The following is a 17,583-nucleotide window of genomic DNA, read 5'->3' as shown; positions in this document are numbered from 1 at the left end:
ACTTTAGCGCGTTCTCGATAGAACATAGAATGTCAGACGAGCGGAATGTTCATCGAAATTTGTGTGAGACTTGATTGAATGGGGATGGTTCTTCGCTTTTAGCTCTAAAAATATAACATATGCCAATAGTCATGCTATGACGCTGCTTTAGCCGATGAAATGGAAGATGCATTTTGATTTGCCAAACTTTTGCTTCTAGGTTGGTACGGGGGTGATAGCGGATGTTCATGATCTGTGCACACGGGTTTATTCGCAGAAGATCACGTCCAGTTGATCTTTTGAAATTAACTTTTTTTTTAATACTTACAGTTCTGGTGTGAGTTTGACGCTTCGGATGACGGTGGTAACGATCATCGCAAGATGCGCAGAACAAATTTTGATCGCATTGCTCACAGCGAACAGCTGGCATTACTGATCCACAAAGGTCGCACTTCATGACGGTTATTCGCTTAATATCTGTGAATCGATGGAAGATGAGAGATGTTAACACGTGAGAATATCGGTATACTAACATTATTTCGGATTATCTGAACATGCAAGTACAGTAGAACCCCGATTATCCGCGGAATAGTCGGGCTAGCTCAACGCGGATCACGAAAATCGCGGATAACACAACAAATGACTAAAAATAAGGTGCAAACACAAAAAACAGAAATTTCAGTATGAAAACAATGTTTCATCAATACAGGAATCCATCTGTAAGGTCGTGTACACCAGTTGTCAAATAATGTGAAAGTCATGACCAAAACAAAAGAACAAAAACCTACCACTCATTGTCAAATTTAGGGTAGGTTCATAAAATTACTATGGAACTCACTTTCGTGGATAAACCGCACCGCGGATCATCTGCTCGCGGATAATGGGGGTTCTACTGTAATTCAGTTCTATTGAGAAAATACAGGGATATAGAAAATAAATAGCATGCAGATTCCCTTTTTTATACTTCGTTCATATTCTTCAAAATGGGGAACAAAAAGTATTCCGATGGAACCAGGTCTGGAGAATATGGGGGGTGTGAAACTAGTAGGAACCCTATTTCCATTAATGTTGCGACCACAACTGCTGAAGTGTAAGCTGGTGGAATCCCCGGTGATTTTCTCAAATGCCTTCAGATGTTACGAAAAAATATCTTCAAATGTCTTCACAATCATATCGAAGGAAACTAAAATTCATAACTTACTTTTGTACAAAGTTTGACAGCTTATTCGATGTTTATTCCAATTGGCATTGTTATATAGCGGACTGCATAACTCAATTTGTTTATATGTATTTTGAACGCTTGAAGTTTTTCAGAATTTGAAGCAAAAGTCGCTTTGTTGTTAAATTCACTCTCGCTTTTTTCAAAATTTTTCAATTCTTTTCCTCAATACTTGTAGATTTTTTGCTTGGGAAAATTGGAAAAGAGCAAGTGAATGAGCCCGAAACTAGCTTTGCGCAGTGCCGGTATCGTAAAAAATGAGTTTTATTCAAGGTGCGATCATTGCTACGAGGGTCGTTCAGAAAATAAGTTTCAGTGCCTCAGAAATCGCGGAAGTTAGGGCAAAAAGCAAGGTGATTTTCGTAATCTACGTTTTATTTTCTATTTTCCTACATAATCGCCGTAACGTTCGAGGCATTTTTCATAGCGTGGCACGAGTTTTTCTATTCCGAGCGCGAAGTGCGTAGCGTCCTTTTTGAAATACGAGGTAACTGCGTCACGAATTTCTTCAGTATTATCGAACCGTTGACCGCCGAACGTCTGTTTCATCACCGGGAATAAATTATAGTCGCTAGGGGCGAGGTCTGGGGAGTAGGGAGGATGCTCGAACACAGTCCATTTGAAGTTTTTCAATTGCTCTTGAGTTACGCGAGCAGAATGGGGCCGAGCATTATCGTGGATGACAGCCGTAATAACGTTGTATACAATTCACTTCGTTTTCACCGTGAAGTGACGTTCGTGATTAGGCCCCGAGTGTGCGTTGAACAACTGAAAAAAAAACATGCTGTTCGTTAAGGGGGACCCCTGTCTGGAAGGTCGAAAAATAATGAATTTTCGTGATTTTTTTCGGATGTTAAGAATAAAGTGAACTATTCGGGTATTTTGGTTATTGTTTAAGGTATATTTGAAGATGTATTAGGCTGTCAAAAAAGTCCTGCGGTATTTTTTTTGAATTTTCATTTGTTCATAAAATTAGTTACAATCATCTGTTTTAAGTCAAATATGCGCCGTTTTGTTCGATGACTTGTTCCCAACGAGATGCCAACTTCATAATACCCCTGTTATAGAAGCTCGCTTCCTTATTGTCAAAAAACTCGGATAGCCAATTTTCACAGGCCTCTTTTGTGGCTAACTTCTGACTACCTAGCTCGTTCGCCATGAACAAAAACAGGTGGTAGTCACTTGGTGCAAGGTCCGGACTATACGGAGGATGCAAAAGAACCTCCCATTCGAGCTCCCGGAGCTTCTGGCGCGTCACCAAAGAAGTGTGTGGCCTGGCGTTGTCCTGATGGAAGACAATGCGGCCTCTGTTTATCAAAGATGGCATCTTCTTCATGAGTGCTACCTTCAAGCGGTCCAGTTGTTGGTAGTACAGGTCCGAATTGAGCGTTTGGCCATAGGGAAGCAGCCATAATAGATTATTCCTTGACAATCCCACCAAACACACAGCAGAACCTTCCTGGACGTTAATGAGGCCTTGGCCACCGTCTGAGCCGCTTCAGCGGGCTTCGACCACGACCGTTTGCGCTTCACGTTGTCGTAAGTGACCCACTTTTCATCGCCAGTCACCATCCGCTTCAGAAACGGGTCGATTTTGTTGCGATTCAGCAGCGATTCACATGCGTCGATACGGTCAAAGATGTTTTTTTGCGTCAACGTGTGTGGCACCCATACATCGAGCTTCTTTGTGAATCCAAGCTTCTTCAAATGGTTAATAACGGTTTGATGACTTATCCCCAGCTCTTGGCCGGTGCTACGGCTGCTACTATGCCGGTCTTTCTCGGCTAATTCAGCGATTTTGTCGCAATTTCAGGCCTTCCGGAGCGTGGCGCATCTTCGACGACCTCTATACCAGTACGAAAACGTTGAAACCATCGTTGTGCGGTGGAAATGGAAACTTTATCGTGTCCATAAACTGCACAAATTTTATTGGCAGTTTGAGATGCATTTTTGCCTTTGTCATAGTAGTACTGTAAAATATGTCGGATTTTCTCTTTATTTTGCTCCATATTTGCGACACTATAACTCACGAACGACTTAACCAAACAAAACACTGTCAAGAACTATATTATAGCGCGCAAAAATACCTTTCCAACAAGCTATGATATGACTCGATACAATGAATACAACTAGAACTACGCGCTTACAACGACACCTCGCGGAGATACCGCAGAACTTTTTTGACAGCCTAATATTTCCCATTTTTTGTGTGCACGAATAATGATTATTACGCTGTTGACACCTGGATTCGTAGATGCTGTTTGAAAATATGTACCTTGCTGGTGGTATCGGTTCTGAAGCAAGAGGGTATCGTAGACAAAAATCCAATCAATGTTTTGAAACTTAAGAACAACAGCTAAAGCGTTACATAGGGGTTTTTGAAAATTCGAAAAATTGTCAAAATGGCGGCCATTTTTGTTAAAAATGAGTTATTTTTTAAAAAATCGCTGGTTAGAAATTCATAAAAAATTGAAAAAAATGAATATAAAAAACGGCTATGTAACGCTTTAGATAATCCACTTTTACATACTCATAAAAAATTTCTGCCAATCGGTCGAGTAGATCCTGAAATATCGATACCACCAGTTGAAAAAACATGTAAAAAACAACGCGTTTAAAAATTCGTACAGCAATACAATGTGTCTTGGGGTGACTTCATACTTTTGGCTGTAACTTTCCAACGAAATCAAATATCGAAAAATTCTTTTAGGACTACATTTCTGAGGGCCTTTTCTCACAAACGAGTGCATATTTTCTGGATGTGTATTCACAGTGCACATTTAGTGCACCGAGAAGGGTGTAACATACAATCAAATCGTGTAAAGGACCAAAATTTGTCCGGGGAGTGTGAAATAAATAATTGATAAGTTTGGCAATAAGTGCTTCCTGGAGGGTCTGCCAATAAGTGGACGTAAACCCGGATTGGACCAGTGAATTATATTCGTAAACAGGGTTCTGCATAGTCATATACAACTGAGGATAGTCAGCTGACTATCTGACTGACTATATCCGTATTCAGTTAGTAATGACTATTGGCTTCTTCGCGCAGTTTCTCCGCCAAAACGACTGAACAGTCAGTCGGGCGTTTAGTCGCTATCTCCCTCTACCGACTCGACTATATTATTCCATTCTTCCCATTCAAATTGTCCTCATTGCATTTTGAAGTGACTTCCCCCAAAACGAATTCGTTCCTTTCTTTCTCTCTCCCATGTACGTGTACATGCATCGATGTTTGAGTTCAACGTGGTTTGACAGGCTACAGGCTACAGGTGAGCTAGATTCTTTTGTATCGTACACGAAAATTACTCACACGTATAAAATAGCGTGCAGTGTGTGTGCGCTATTTTGCACGCCTAATACTAACTAATACTAACGCGAGGACCTTTATAGCATACTTGATAAATGTCTATGTTCGTTGGTTTGAGTTCACGATGGATAGACAATAAATCGTCCATTGATGGGGTGACTTCTCTTTTGCATCAGAAATCATGTTTTCGTTCCTATTTATATGGAAGTAAAAATAAGATTGCATACGCGGGTATAAAATTAGTGTCAGGGGGAAATAGAAGTGTGGATTGAAGTCAGTTGAATGAAGAGGCAGATTTGTATTCATTAGTCGAGTCAGTTAAAATTACCACTGACTGGACTAGTGTACCAGTCATTCTTGCTAGTCAACGCTAGTCAATTCATTTTCTAGTCAAGTCACTTTTTGTTATGAGCGACTGCCGAAGCAGCTCTAGTCGAAGCGAAGCTACTGAGAGTAGAGTCGGTCTTCATTTTTCACCTTCGAAGATTTCGGGCCCTGTTTGTAAGCGCTGACCAGCGTCTTTTCGTGAACTGACCAAGGAAAATGATACCAGCTTCGGAATTATCCAGTGGATTGAGAAAATACCTGATTTAAAAACCTACAAGAAGCCAAAAGTACCCAAATTCCGAAACAGCAACATCGACAGCAAACGATGGTTCGAAAAGTTTATGAGCATTTATGGGTAATCTCAACCACTGCATTTTGATGGTTGACGGTAAATATGTCAAAGAGTACTCCAGAACGCTGCTTGGGCCTCAATTTTAAAATAAATCAGTTGGGGAGAGTGTACCGGATATGGATAAGACTGTTGCGGTGAAAAAAATCAGCCAATAGGTGCTAGTCTGGTAAGTCATTTGCACACGTGGTTTGTGATCTTCTACTTTTCTCACAAAATGGAGCATACACTCTTAAATTTATTTGAACGAATGTTTGATGAAGATATTGCTTCCATTATATGGAAAGCATGACCTGCTTCCTCTATTCTGGTCAGATTTGGTGATGGCTCATTGCTCCACATTTATCCTCCAGTGGCTTGCGGCAAACAACTTCATGTATGTTGAAAAATACATTAACATACTAAATTGTTCCCAACTGCGACCGTTCGAACGTTATTAGGTAATTGTCAAGGGCATATTCAAGAAGAAAAAATTATTTTCAAAAATTTCAGTAATCTATTCCTTTTTTATTTTCGAAAATTTGAATTACTTAAGTTCGATTTCAAAATATTAAAGAAGTATTACAGGGTTTTCCATTTCGGGCTTCCGAAAGTATAAAGCCCTGCGCTGACAACCGTTTGACATAGCTGTGAACCAAAGCGTCATATCGAGTTGAATATAAAAATGATGAAAAACCGGCAAATGTTTTTCGAGGATTACGGACGGATTTTGGTCGTCATGGACGGCCTACAGAGCACACAATCGCTAATGTAGTGCGTAAATTCGAACAAACTGGATCCGTAGCGGATATTGTGAAACCTGTGCATCATCGTAATGTGCGTTCGGACGAAAATATTGCTGTTGTTGCTGCCAGTGTGGAGGATGACCCGAATGTTTCGATTCCACGGCGTGCTCAGCAACACATAAGCGCTACGCCAGCTTTATTCTTCCGAAAGCGCCAAAGGACTTCACGTTCCAGCAAACCATCGAGAAGTTAAAAACCATCTTCGGGGCGACAACGTCCATCTTCCACCGGTGCTACTAGTGTCTGCAAACTTCCAAGGACGATTCCGACGATTTTGTGTTATACTCCTGCAAAGTGAACACAGCGTGTTGGAACTTCATGCTGGGTGATTGTCAAACACATAATTGTGGCGAATTTGGCATTTGGACTTGCACCTACATCCATATAAAGTCCAACTGGTACAAAAATTAGAGCGTGGTGACCATGGAATGCGTCGGGCATACGTCGATTGGGTGAACGAACAACAGCAGCAAAATGCTGAATTTTCTCATCAAATTTTCTTCAGCGATGAGGCACATTTCGAGCTCGGTGGCTATGTGAACACCCAAAATTTCCGTATATGGGGCTCAGAAAATCCACACGTGATTGTTGAGAGGCCATTGCATCCGCCAAAACTCACTGTTTGGTGCGCATTATGGTCTGGTGGAGTCATCGGGCCGTATTTCTTTGAAAATGAGGACGGCGAGACGGTAACTGTGAATGGTGAGCGCTATGGCCGCATGTTAACCGATTTTTTTTGCCACAAATTGAAGATATGGATACGGATGACATGTGGTTTCAGCAGGACGGCCCCACGTGCCACACAACACGACCGAACATGGCCATATTGCGAACGAAATTTGAGGGACGCATAATTTCGCGTTTTGGTGATGCCAATTGGCCGTCCAGATCATGCGATTTGAACCCGCTAGACTTTTTTTTTGTGGGGTTATGCGAAAGACCGTGTCTATGCCAACTCTCCGCAAACTCTTGAACATTTGAAAGACAACATTCGTGAAGTTATGACCGAGATACCGCCCCATATGTGCCGAAAAGTCATCGAAAATTACCTGTTCCTGATCAAGGTGTGCGAGGAAGCCCTAGGTGGACATTTGAATGATGTTGTATTTCACACATAATGGCATAAACCAAACTTTAATTTGAAATAAAAGTTTCATCGAAATTCGAATTCTGAGTGTGTTTTATTTCAATTTACTTTCGGAATTTAATGTTGGAAAATCCTGTATATATTGTTTAATTTTACTATGTCAACAGATGTTATGAGTATCTACTTACCGGGTGATTTCACGGGAATCGGTGGAGGTGTGTTGGAGTACTGTTGGTTGGCTATATCGATTACTTCATATTCTGGATCAGCATTGGCCGGTGGGAGTGGTGGTGGCGGCCCTACACGATCACTGCTTTTGGTCTGAAATGGATCAACGATAGTCGCCATTATAGGAATGTAATTTCCTGCGAAATATGTTAGTACTAACCACCCAGGCTGGCATGGTTCTCGTTGGTTTAAATTTAGCTGCTGGATTATTAGCCATGGCGGGAGGCGTTGGAGATCGTAGCGGTACGTTACCCTGTACATAAAATCCACTCATTAGTATATAGTTGAATGCTTCGATCAGCAGTAGTTTCAAGTGGCTCGAATGTACCAGTGGAAAATATTTTTGTCATGCGTTGCACATGTGTAACAGCTCTTTGTTCCCATTCACCCACACTTTGTATCTAGTTTCATTTTCATTCACAAACATACTGCAACCGTAGCTCGTATCCTTGCGGATGAGGGGTAATGCTTTATTTATTTACAATTTTCGCTACTCTCTTGCATGTCAACATATACAAACTGACGATCGGCATTTTGTCTCGCGGTCGGAAGAATAACACGAGAAACTTAACGAAACTTTTTTCTAGCATCCGTTGGCTACAAACGTGATCCCTCGTCGGTGCGTCAATAGTAGACGAGCAGCGGAACTGTTGCTTCTTTTTGATTTCGCTACATGCGCTATTTCGAGGTATTCTCTCTTGGATGTGAATAATACTAAACAGTATCAATTCGAATAGCTCAAATGATTTCTGTTGTCGTTTTCACTTGCTTGGTTGAACGATACATGTTGCGACTATAGTGAAATTTGAATATGTATCAGGAAGATGTCCCAAGACAGAATTTGATTTGGAATATTATAGCTTCAACTGTAAAATTTGGTTATTCTGCATAAATTCACATTATCGTTATTGAGAACGTTTGAAGTTCACATCATACGCCGCAATACATTGCGCCATAAGAGTTGAATTTAAAAGAGGCTACAAACCATGCTCCATTTTTGTTGTAATGTTCTACGCGTGGTGCAATGTCTTGTGACCAAGGCGTCACACCATCATATGTAACCTTATCGGTTATCACAGTATTCCAATCACCTGCTTTTACTCTACATTCAAATAACGGTTTCGATGCATTATTATCTTCATTATATGTCTACACTTATTTGGCATTGTTTTTTATTTGGCATAGATTGTGATTACATAAGTAATGAGAGAGAGAAGAAGAGAAACGCACGTGGAAAAATGGTTAACCATTATTCGTTTGTCTAACGCGACACTTCATTGTGCTGGTAATACTACCGAAATAAAAGTTGACATTGACATGATGAATACTGACGACGCCATTTCATATTGGCAGCTCTAAATGGGTCAACAAAAAAAAAACGTAGAATCACTCTCTAAGATTCATTGTTTTTCGCCCGGTAAATAGTGGTATGTTCATGTCTGTTTGCTCGAATGTTGTTTACGTTATATTTTTTTCAATACGGCAGTAAAATACTGATAGACACTGAATGGTTTCGATGAGAAACTGCGTTCACACAATTTCTAACGTTTCAGTGAAATTTCACTGAAGCAGTTAATGTTTACAATTGAATGTGTATTGTATACACCTGTACTTTTTATTGCAATCTAAAGCTATGGTTTAGAAACAGGCAATTACCGGAATTCCTACAATTCCTGGGAAAGGAATGACCCTTCTTCTCTCCAGTTGATGGATAGTTGTGATTTCCAAGAGCCAAATCGTTTTAAAACTAAAATTAATTGAATCCGCATGACCGAGAATCCACCGTGGGAGCATAACCTGCGTTTCTTGAAGTATCAACAACCAGTTGTATAAATCTGAAACCCGAACTAACACATTAATCAATAACATTAATATGCTAATGAAATAGCTCAAAAGTCATATTGATTGTCATTTTGTCGCACACCCTAAATCGGACAAACCAAAATTATTTACCCTACAAATGGTGCGAAAGCATGATATTTGTATGCGTTATAATCCAGAAAAGGTCTGAATGCGTCTCAAATAATCGTATAGTGGTTGATTAAAAGGCAGCTGAAGTGAGAGGCGCATTGACACAAATAGAAGTTGGACTTTATGTGTTTGGAAACATTTGAATACCTGATTTTACACAGGTGCGCTGAACTAGAGCATTCAACAAAGTGGACAAACCAAGATCAGATTTTCGACTGGACAAACTGGGGATGAAAACCGTGAAATTGCTCCGAAAATCTCGGTTGGAGAAAAATCGGTTGTCTGAAAGAAATGACAGTTCGCTTGCATATTCTTACTATGCCTCAATCCTCGGCAACTGTCGAGTGGTCTTTGTTCCTGACTATCACACCAACAAAACTTAGATGTATAGTTGTATATGTATAGTATAGATGTATAGTCGACAAAGCAACGATACCATTATCACAATTTTGAATTCTAAACATTTGATCAAACAGCACAGGGCAGCACGAAATTTTTAAAAACTGATACAGTCAAAGTTTAGCAAGAGTGTGTATAACAGTCATCATATAAATGAGTAATTTGAGACTTAAGCACGGCTTTTCCAACAGATTTTTCTATGCTGACTGCCCTAAAATAATCAATGACATAACCTCTGTTGCTTTTTTGGAGTATATTTTGCCCCAGATCAACAAATTTAATTGTTTGTTCCAGACTACAGAATTTAAATTCACGGTGCTACATGAATAGCTGTAAGATTTTTATCTTATCACTCTCACTTATACACTGCGTTTCACAACTATAGAACCACTCCATTTTTCGGAGTTTCCAGAGATATGTAAGAAGTCGGTTGATTTGAAGTATACAGTGTAGAATATAATAACTTTCTTCATTTATAAAACTGGCCATTTGAACTTTATTGTTGCGTTCAGGCGCGAAACATTGAAAAAAAGAAATTCCAGTGTTCAATAACTATAGAACCAGATCGAAAAACTCTCACTTCTTTACAAAATTCACGTCAATTTCACATGAATTTCAATAAGTTTCTAATTCGTAGGTCATCTTTGGTTCTGAATCAGTTCAAATAACCCATTAAGGGTGGTTTCAACCAAGTTGCGCCATGTTGTAGTGTGTATCTCGTTCTACACAGAGGATACTGCACGTTTAATGGGGGACCCCTGTCTGGAAGGTCGGAAAATAATAAATTTTCGTGATTTTTTTCGGATGTTAGGAATAAAGTGAAGTACTCGGGAATTTTGGTTATTATTTAAGCTATATTCGAAGATGTATTTTCCATTCTTTTTAGTGCACGAATAAAGATTATTACGCTGTTGACAACTGGATGCGTAGATGCTGTCGGAAAATCGGTACCATGCTGGTGGTATCAGTTCTGAAGCAACGGGGTGTCGTAGAATAAATTTCAATGAATATTTTGAAACTTTAGGACAATACCTAAGCGTTACATAGGAGTTTTTCAAAATTCGAGAAATTGCCAAAATGGAAACAATTTTTGTTATAATAACTTATTTTTCATGAAAAATCGTTGTTTACAAACTAATAAAAAATCGAAAACATGAGATTTGAACAAACGGCTATGTAACGCTTTAGATAATCCATTTTTACATACTGATAAAAAAATTCAGCCAAATCGGTCGTGTAGATCCTGAGATATCGATACCACCAGTTGAAAAACATGGTTTCGAGAAAAACGCGTTTAAAAATTCGTTCAGCAATACTATATCCTTTGAGGCTACTTAATACTTTTGGCTGTAATTTTCAAACGAAATCAAATATCAAAAAATACTTTTAATACAACATTTCTGAGGGCATAAGCTTCCCAAAATGCAAAAAACAAAAATTTGATTTTTTCGATTTTCCAGACCGGGGCCCCCCTTAAGCTCTTTAAATCACTCATACTGCTTGCAAGCTGTAGATGCTTGCTATCTGAACCAGGCCTTTTAGAAAATATTTTCCTCAAACCATCAAACTACCGCCTGCTAAGATACGAGTTGAAAAATTACACAAGCATCGATAACTAACACGATGCTTATGCAGATCCTGATTCAGCAGCAAGCGTTGATGACGAAACTCAACGATCGTCTATGATGCGGAACACGGTGCACTTTCGATACGTGGTACTCGCGATATACCGACGATTTATTCGATAAAGACGCAGGCAAGTTGGATGAGGCAGCAAAAGTCCGGCTTCTTCTAAGGAAACTGAATCCATCAGCACATAAGCGCTACGCCAGCTTTATTCTTCCGAAATCGCCAAAGGACTTCACGTTCCAGCAAACCATCGAGAAGTTAAAAACCATCTTCGGGGCGACAACGTCCATCTTCCACCGGTGCTACCAGTGTCTGCAAACTTCCAAGGACGATTCCGACGATTTTGTGTTATACTCCTGCAAAGTGAACACAGCGTGTTGGAACTTCATGCTGGGTGATTTAACGGAAGAGAAGTTCAAAACGCTCATTTTTGTGTGCGGACTGAAATCAAAAAAGGAAATGCGTTTCATCCCAAGCTGAATGACATGGCGGACATAACCTTGGAAATAGTCGTCGAAGAGTGTTAGAGCATGGTTAATCTCAAAAAGGACACCAGCCTCGTGGAAAAACTTTATGCGTCGGTAGCAGTACATGCAGTTCACCAGGAGAGCAGCTCGAAAAAGCAGCAAAAACCCAAGCACGAATTTAAACAGCAGACGTTCGGTAGTGGATTTAGCAACGAGCATCTAAAACACCATGTTGGTCATGTGGGAGCATGCATTTCTCGAAGAATTGTCAGTTTCGGGAGCATCAGTGCCGTGACTGCAAGAAAAAGGGACATAAGGAAAGATATTGCGCCTGCTTCTCTAAGAAATCAGCCAACGTCAAGAAGAATGTAGTAGCCACCAAGAAGGAAGTGAAAAACAATATTAGCCAGGGGAGGAAGTTTGCCGAGATCCGGATGAATCATGTTCCGACACGACTACAGATCGATTCAGCGTCGGATATTACCATCATATCCAAGCAACTTTGAAGGAGGTTGGTCAGCCTCCGGGAGTACAACCCTTCTGAATAGCTAAAACTGCTTCTGGAGAACCACTGGACCTTATATTGGAGTTCTGGTGTGACGCGGAAATTGGCGGCATTTCGAAACGAGGTTTGTACCGTGTGGTAACCGCTAACCTGAGTCTGAATATTTTAGGTGCAGGCTGGATTGAATTGTTTGGGCTGTGGGACATCCCGTTTAGCTCATTCTTCCGCAAAGTCAGCGGTTCATCAAATGGCGTTCAGACGCAGCAATCGCTGTTCCCCAATGTGTTCGCCAGCAACTTGGGGCTATGCATCAAAACGAGAGTGAGACTCACACTGAAAGGGGGCCCAAAACCTATTTTCCATCCTAAACGACCCGTGGCATACAGTGTGCAGAATGCCGTGGATGACGAAATTCAGCGTCTTCAAAACCTGGGCATCCACCAATCGTGGTTGTGCGGAAACCAAATAGCACCGTCCGCACTTGTGCTAACTTCTTCACGGGGCTCAACAACGTTTTGGAGCCGAACCAGTATCCATTACCACTACCTGAGGACATTTTCACGAAAATGGTAGGCTGCAAGTGGTATAGCCACATTGATTTGTCAGACGCATACTTCCAGGTGGAAGTCGACCCCAGAATCTAGCATTTACTCACCATCAACACGCATAAGGGATTGTTTCGCTACACCCGTATCAATCCGGGCATCAAGTCAGCGTCGGAGGCATTTAAACAGTTGGTGGGCACAATGATAGGTGGTCTCGCTGGCACGTGTGGTTATTTAGATGATATTTTGGTCGGTGGTCACACTGAAGATGAACACGACAACAACCTAAAACAAGTGCTCCACCGTCTTGAAGAGTACGGGTTTACCGTCAGGATAGACAAATGTAGTAACGGGAGCACTAAGCAACGCTTACCATGTTCAGAGAAGTTTTTGCAACCCACGGTACTGGTAAGACACTGGTAACGGACAACGGTCGTCAATTCGTCAGCGAGGATTGTGAGCAGAATAGCATACTCCATCTGAAGATACCGCCATATCACCCACAATCCAACGGGCTTGCTGAACGCTTCGTAGACAAGTTCAAGAGGACGCTGAAAAAATCACATCGGGAGGAGCGGCCCTCCGCGAAGCAATAGCAACCTTTTTTCTTTATTATCGCTCTACACTGTGCCGAATCGCACCCCAGGGCAAATCACCTGCCGAGATGCTGGGTCAGTGACTTCGAACTTCATTGAATCTGTTGAAGCCACCCACAACATTCCACAAGGTTGCAGATTCCAAGCAGAACGCCCATTTCAACAAAAAAACATAGCGCAAAACCGATGAATTACAACGTCAAAGAACTTGTCTGGGCAAAAGTACATCGTAATAACACTTGGTCTTGGGAACCAGGACAAGTATTGGAAAAGTCGGTCGAGTGTTATACAACGTCTGGCTACAGGGTAAACAGAATCACATTATGACTCACTGCAACCAACTACGTAGGCGGTATACATGTGAACAAACCGAGTTGACTGGGCAGCAGCAGCCAGCGTTAATACCACTCAACATACTTCTGGATTCGTGTTGGCTTCTACCAGCAGCAGCTGATGCAGCTACACCGGAGCCTGATCCAGATTCACAACCATCACCATTCGAGTGTCAGTCTCTCGAAGATCCCGAACCTAAGACGGTTCATCGAAATCCTTCCCTCCGACCTCTCATCAAGAGCTACTCCTCAGCTAGAACCAGTTCAGCCTCGCCAATCTTCACGACCCAGAAGGAAGCCAAGGTATGGCCCGTATTACTTTTACTAAAAGGGGGAGGTGTTGGAAGGACAACCCTGACGAGCAACGTACATCAAGTCGGAGGCTCGCCATCTGACAGCTGTCAGATCAGTTGATTTCGACCGTGCTCGATAAGAGGAGACATCGCTCAACTTTTTCTCTTGTGTGTGTGTCACGTCATCGGGATAGGCCACGTTTATAGATCGCACAAAGTCTTATATTTTAATAAAGTTTTTAATTTGTTTGTTGTATAACCGCGTGCATGTTTATTACAACATCGATGTACATTTACAGCAAATGTCGTATTTGTAGTCAGTAAATGTAATATTTTGTAAATAGTAAATTAATATTTTTTTCACGCCAATAACACAGATTTTTCTTTGCAACGAGTATTTTCGATGGTACAAATTTTTGGAGGAAAAAGTACAGATGAAAAAGATTTTTACCCCTTCCGGTGCAGATGAAAATGTGACAACACTGCTTATGGCTATACTAACGGGTGGCCACTAAAATTTCAAAATTATTTCGAAGCTTCTATGTCCAATAACAAACGAGCTAAGAGAGAAATGAGAGTGTGTAAATGTTAGCTCTCTCTCTCTCTCTCTCTCTCTCTCTCTCTCTCTCTCTCCTATTTTTGCTAGTATTTTTTGTTTTGTTTATGCTTGCTCAGTTTTGCTCAAAATTCCGTCGAACAAGAAGAATTCTGCGAGCGTGTTGTACAGTTCTACAAACTGCACAGAAATCTTGGCAAAAAGTATAAGGTACAACATTTAAAAAGCGAAAATGTTGCGGGTTCGACTGTTTACCACACACTAATCCCTAAAAACAACTCGCAAGCAAGGTAGTGGAAGATCAGCCAAAATTTTGGACGCAAAAACTGTTCTCACAAGTAGGGTAAATGGAGATTATTTGGATACCTCCCTTATCCCGAAAAGTACGGATCAACTCGGATTTTTTTATAATGTCATCGCCTTCTGTTGAAAAGTACGTATCTAACGTAAGAAAACCTTAGTAAAATTTGATAGATGGAGGGAAACAGTAGCACGAACAATGCAAGCACTTTGATTGTTAGAAATTGCAAGTTTTTCGAGTTTCGGCCGCATTCGAAGAATCACATAGAATCGTTTTTTGGTATGATCTCAATGCAATTCTTCTGGTCCGGTTTCTGGCCAATACACCTGTATCGATCCCAGAACACTGTTATTGATTGAAATATTATCCTGAATTACTTCACATAAACATAAGTCTGTTTTTTCGTTGAAACACGCACATGGATGATATGAAATCCACAACAACGACCAAATCACCCCACATAAAATTTAAATGTCCAAAAATCTTTTCAGCTAAAATAACTGGAGAGCCACGAATTTCAAACAGTTGATTGGCTGAATCAAGAGATGCATTCGCAAAGTTGACATGAAGACCGTACAACGCTTCTGTTCCGACATCAAACGGATACATCGCCGAACAGCCGATTACGGAACGTTTTCAAATGTTCACTATTTATTCAACAATGGATAATGTACCTTTAAGTTCGATAAATCTGATCTTCTTTGAGTATGTTTGTCTTTTTTTTTGCAGTTTGAGAAACAAATTCCAAAATTTTAGTTGCCATCCGTTAGGTAATAGACATGTAGATTTGTGGATAATTTTATTGCAGTACTTCGTGTACGGAAATTTCGTTTAGACATTCGCTTTAAAAATAATTATTTTGAAGATTTAAAAAAAACTCTATTTTCCGACGTGGAATTCAGATGATGCTAAAAAGACATGGAAAAGTAGTGACTGGGGGTCACTGGGGGGGTATTCTGCCATTGATATGTTTATTACGTTTTCGAAATTTTAGCATTATATTTTGTTCAATATCTCAATACCACATTGTGTTGGTTCAATCTATAGTCAGTAAATTTACCACAAAAAAGTCCCTAGTAATGCAGGCAGATGTTCCTGAATCTCACATTAATTTGTTACACTAGCTCTAGGCGGCAGTTCATGACTTCTCGTGTTCTTCCAGCTTGCTTCCGCCATAGCAGCGCATTTCACAGCACACAAGTGTAGACGGTCTCGCATAACTTATTCTTAATCTATCGTTCGAACTAAACCTTGCACATTCAGAAGTTCAGAGTCTAGTTGCGAAATTCGGTATTGTTGCCTTTGTCGGGAGTGCCAACGCAAAATTCACTTTCGGCTGCGATCGTGTATGCGGCAACTATATGAATTCTTGTCACCTATTCCACTTCCACATAACAAGCATCCACCTCGATTACCATGCCGCGTTTCACGAACACTTGAGTATGCGAGCCGGCGATTTTCTGTGCCGCCATGAAAATACCACTTTTGAAAATGAAAAAAAAATCTGAGCTATGGTATTTGATGATTAGAAGTACTTCGCTTTTCGATATTATGCAATATCTGTATGCTCAGCTGTCACGCCACATTACGATCGCGATCATTTATGTTCACATTTCAGTTCTGAGACTATGATCCGACACCAAATTTTGTGATCACGTTTGGACCGTTTGCTCGTGGCTACACAGACAATAATTTCGGAACGCACGTTTTCCGCATATTCTTCTCATACGAATAAATGAATTCGTGGCTTTAGAATGTTTTAACATGTGCAGAGAGAGCGATAGCGGTTGAGATTTCATTTCCAAAACCCAGAAGATTTGCATAAAAGCGTGCACTGCTTAACTACGTTTTCCACTGGTGTTGTTGCTCTAGCAGCTAATATCTTTTGGTGAAAATCGCCTGTCTATTTATATAAACCGTACACACTTACACTCATCGTATAAAGCCGTAGTACATTCCCGGGAGCACTATATTAATAAAAATAACTTTTTTCCTCTACACTTTGAATTGCATTAACTGTAGCTTTCCTAGAGGGATTTCCGCACTATTTGGACACAATTTTGTGCGAAAATTGCGATACCCTGCACTGTTGAACAATGCACTATCGATTAGCACTCGGTAGCTAGTGATTTTTCCAACAATTTCCTAGGGATCATTTATGTAACCCAGCAGGACCGCAACCGAACGAGGTTCGCACGACCGGACGTCTCAAAACTGACTGATCGAGAGGAGCGTGATCGTCAAGTTGCCGTCGTCCGGCATCCGTTTGACGGAAAATCTGACCGAGTGGTTTCGTTTAGTTTTCGCCAGTGGGGATTTTTCTTTTCATTCTGATGAGAGGCTGAATTTTCATCTGAAGATGCGAAGAAGACGCTCGCACTCGGGGTTGTCGGTTTGAGCAGTAGTTTGGAATGAGTTACTTCAAAATGATATTCGCGGAATTGCTTAGTCGTAATTAGGTAAAATAAAACTACACATTTAAACTTTTCATGAAGTTTTGATATTCAAATGACTGTCGATTTATTGGATTGGGAAAAATCCATTATTTTTATGTAAACTGCCATTCTGTATAGTATGGTTAGAATGATCCGGAATATTCATTCGATAAGTTATTCTCATCCTGATAATAATTCCATTATACTTCTTTCATAAAAACCCTCGTCCTTATTGGAAAATCAGAGGCAGTCGATTTTCCTCCATCAAAGTCA

At 40.6% G+C, this 17,583-nt stretch overlaps 1 protein-coding gene across 11 annotated transcripts in view; it reads right to left on the bottom strand.

Annotated features, from left to right (window-relative positions):
* LOC129779805 (E3 ubiquitin-protein ligase lubel) overlaps positions 1-17,107 on the bottom strand; it is a 52,804-nt gene extending 35,697 nt beyond the window's left edge. For 8 of the 11 annotated variants that reach the window (XM_055787505.1, XM_055787504.1, XM_055787514.1 and 5 more), the window contains exons 1-4: positions 16,806-17,107; positions 7,442-7,534; positions 7,242-7,374; positions 308-456 (exon numbers count right to left, since the gene is read on the bottom strand). In XM_055787505.1, the coding sequence (XP_055643480.1) occupies positions 308-456; positions 7,242-7,374; positions 7,442-7,534; positions 16,806-16,811 (381 nt within the window). In that variant the 5' untranslated portion in view covers positions 16,812-17,107. Of the gene's footprint in view, positions 1-307; positions 457-7,241; positions 7,375-7,441; positions 7,535-7,609; positions 7,630-15,935; positions 16,752-16,805 lie in introns of those variants that run through there. The other 3 variants (XM_055787506.1, XM_055787508.1, XM_055787507.1) reach the window with 3 other exon arrangements.
* Positions 17,108-17,583: the final 476 nt, after the last annotated feature.

This window comes from Toxorhynchites rutilus, chromosome 3 (assembly GCF_029784135.1).
Source record: "Toxorhynchites rutilus septentrionalis strain SRP chromosome 3, ASM2978413v1, whole genome shotgun sequence".
Taxonomy (NCBI): Eukaryota; Metazoa; Arthropoda; class Insecta; order Diptera; family Culicidae; genus Toxorhynchites; species Toxorhynchites rutilus.
The sequence above is the reverse complement of the archived record's forward strand: the minus strand, read 5'-3'. Positions and strand labels throughout refer to the sequence as shown.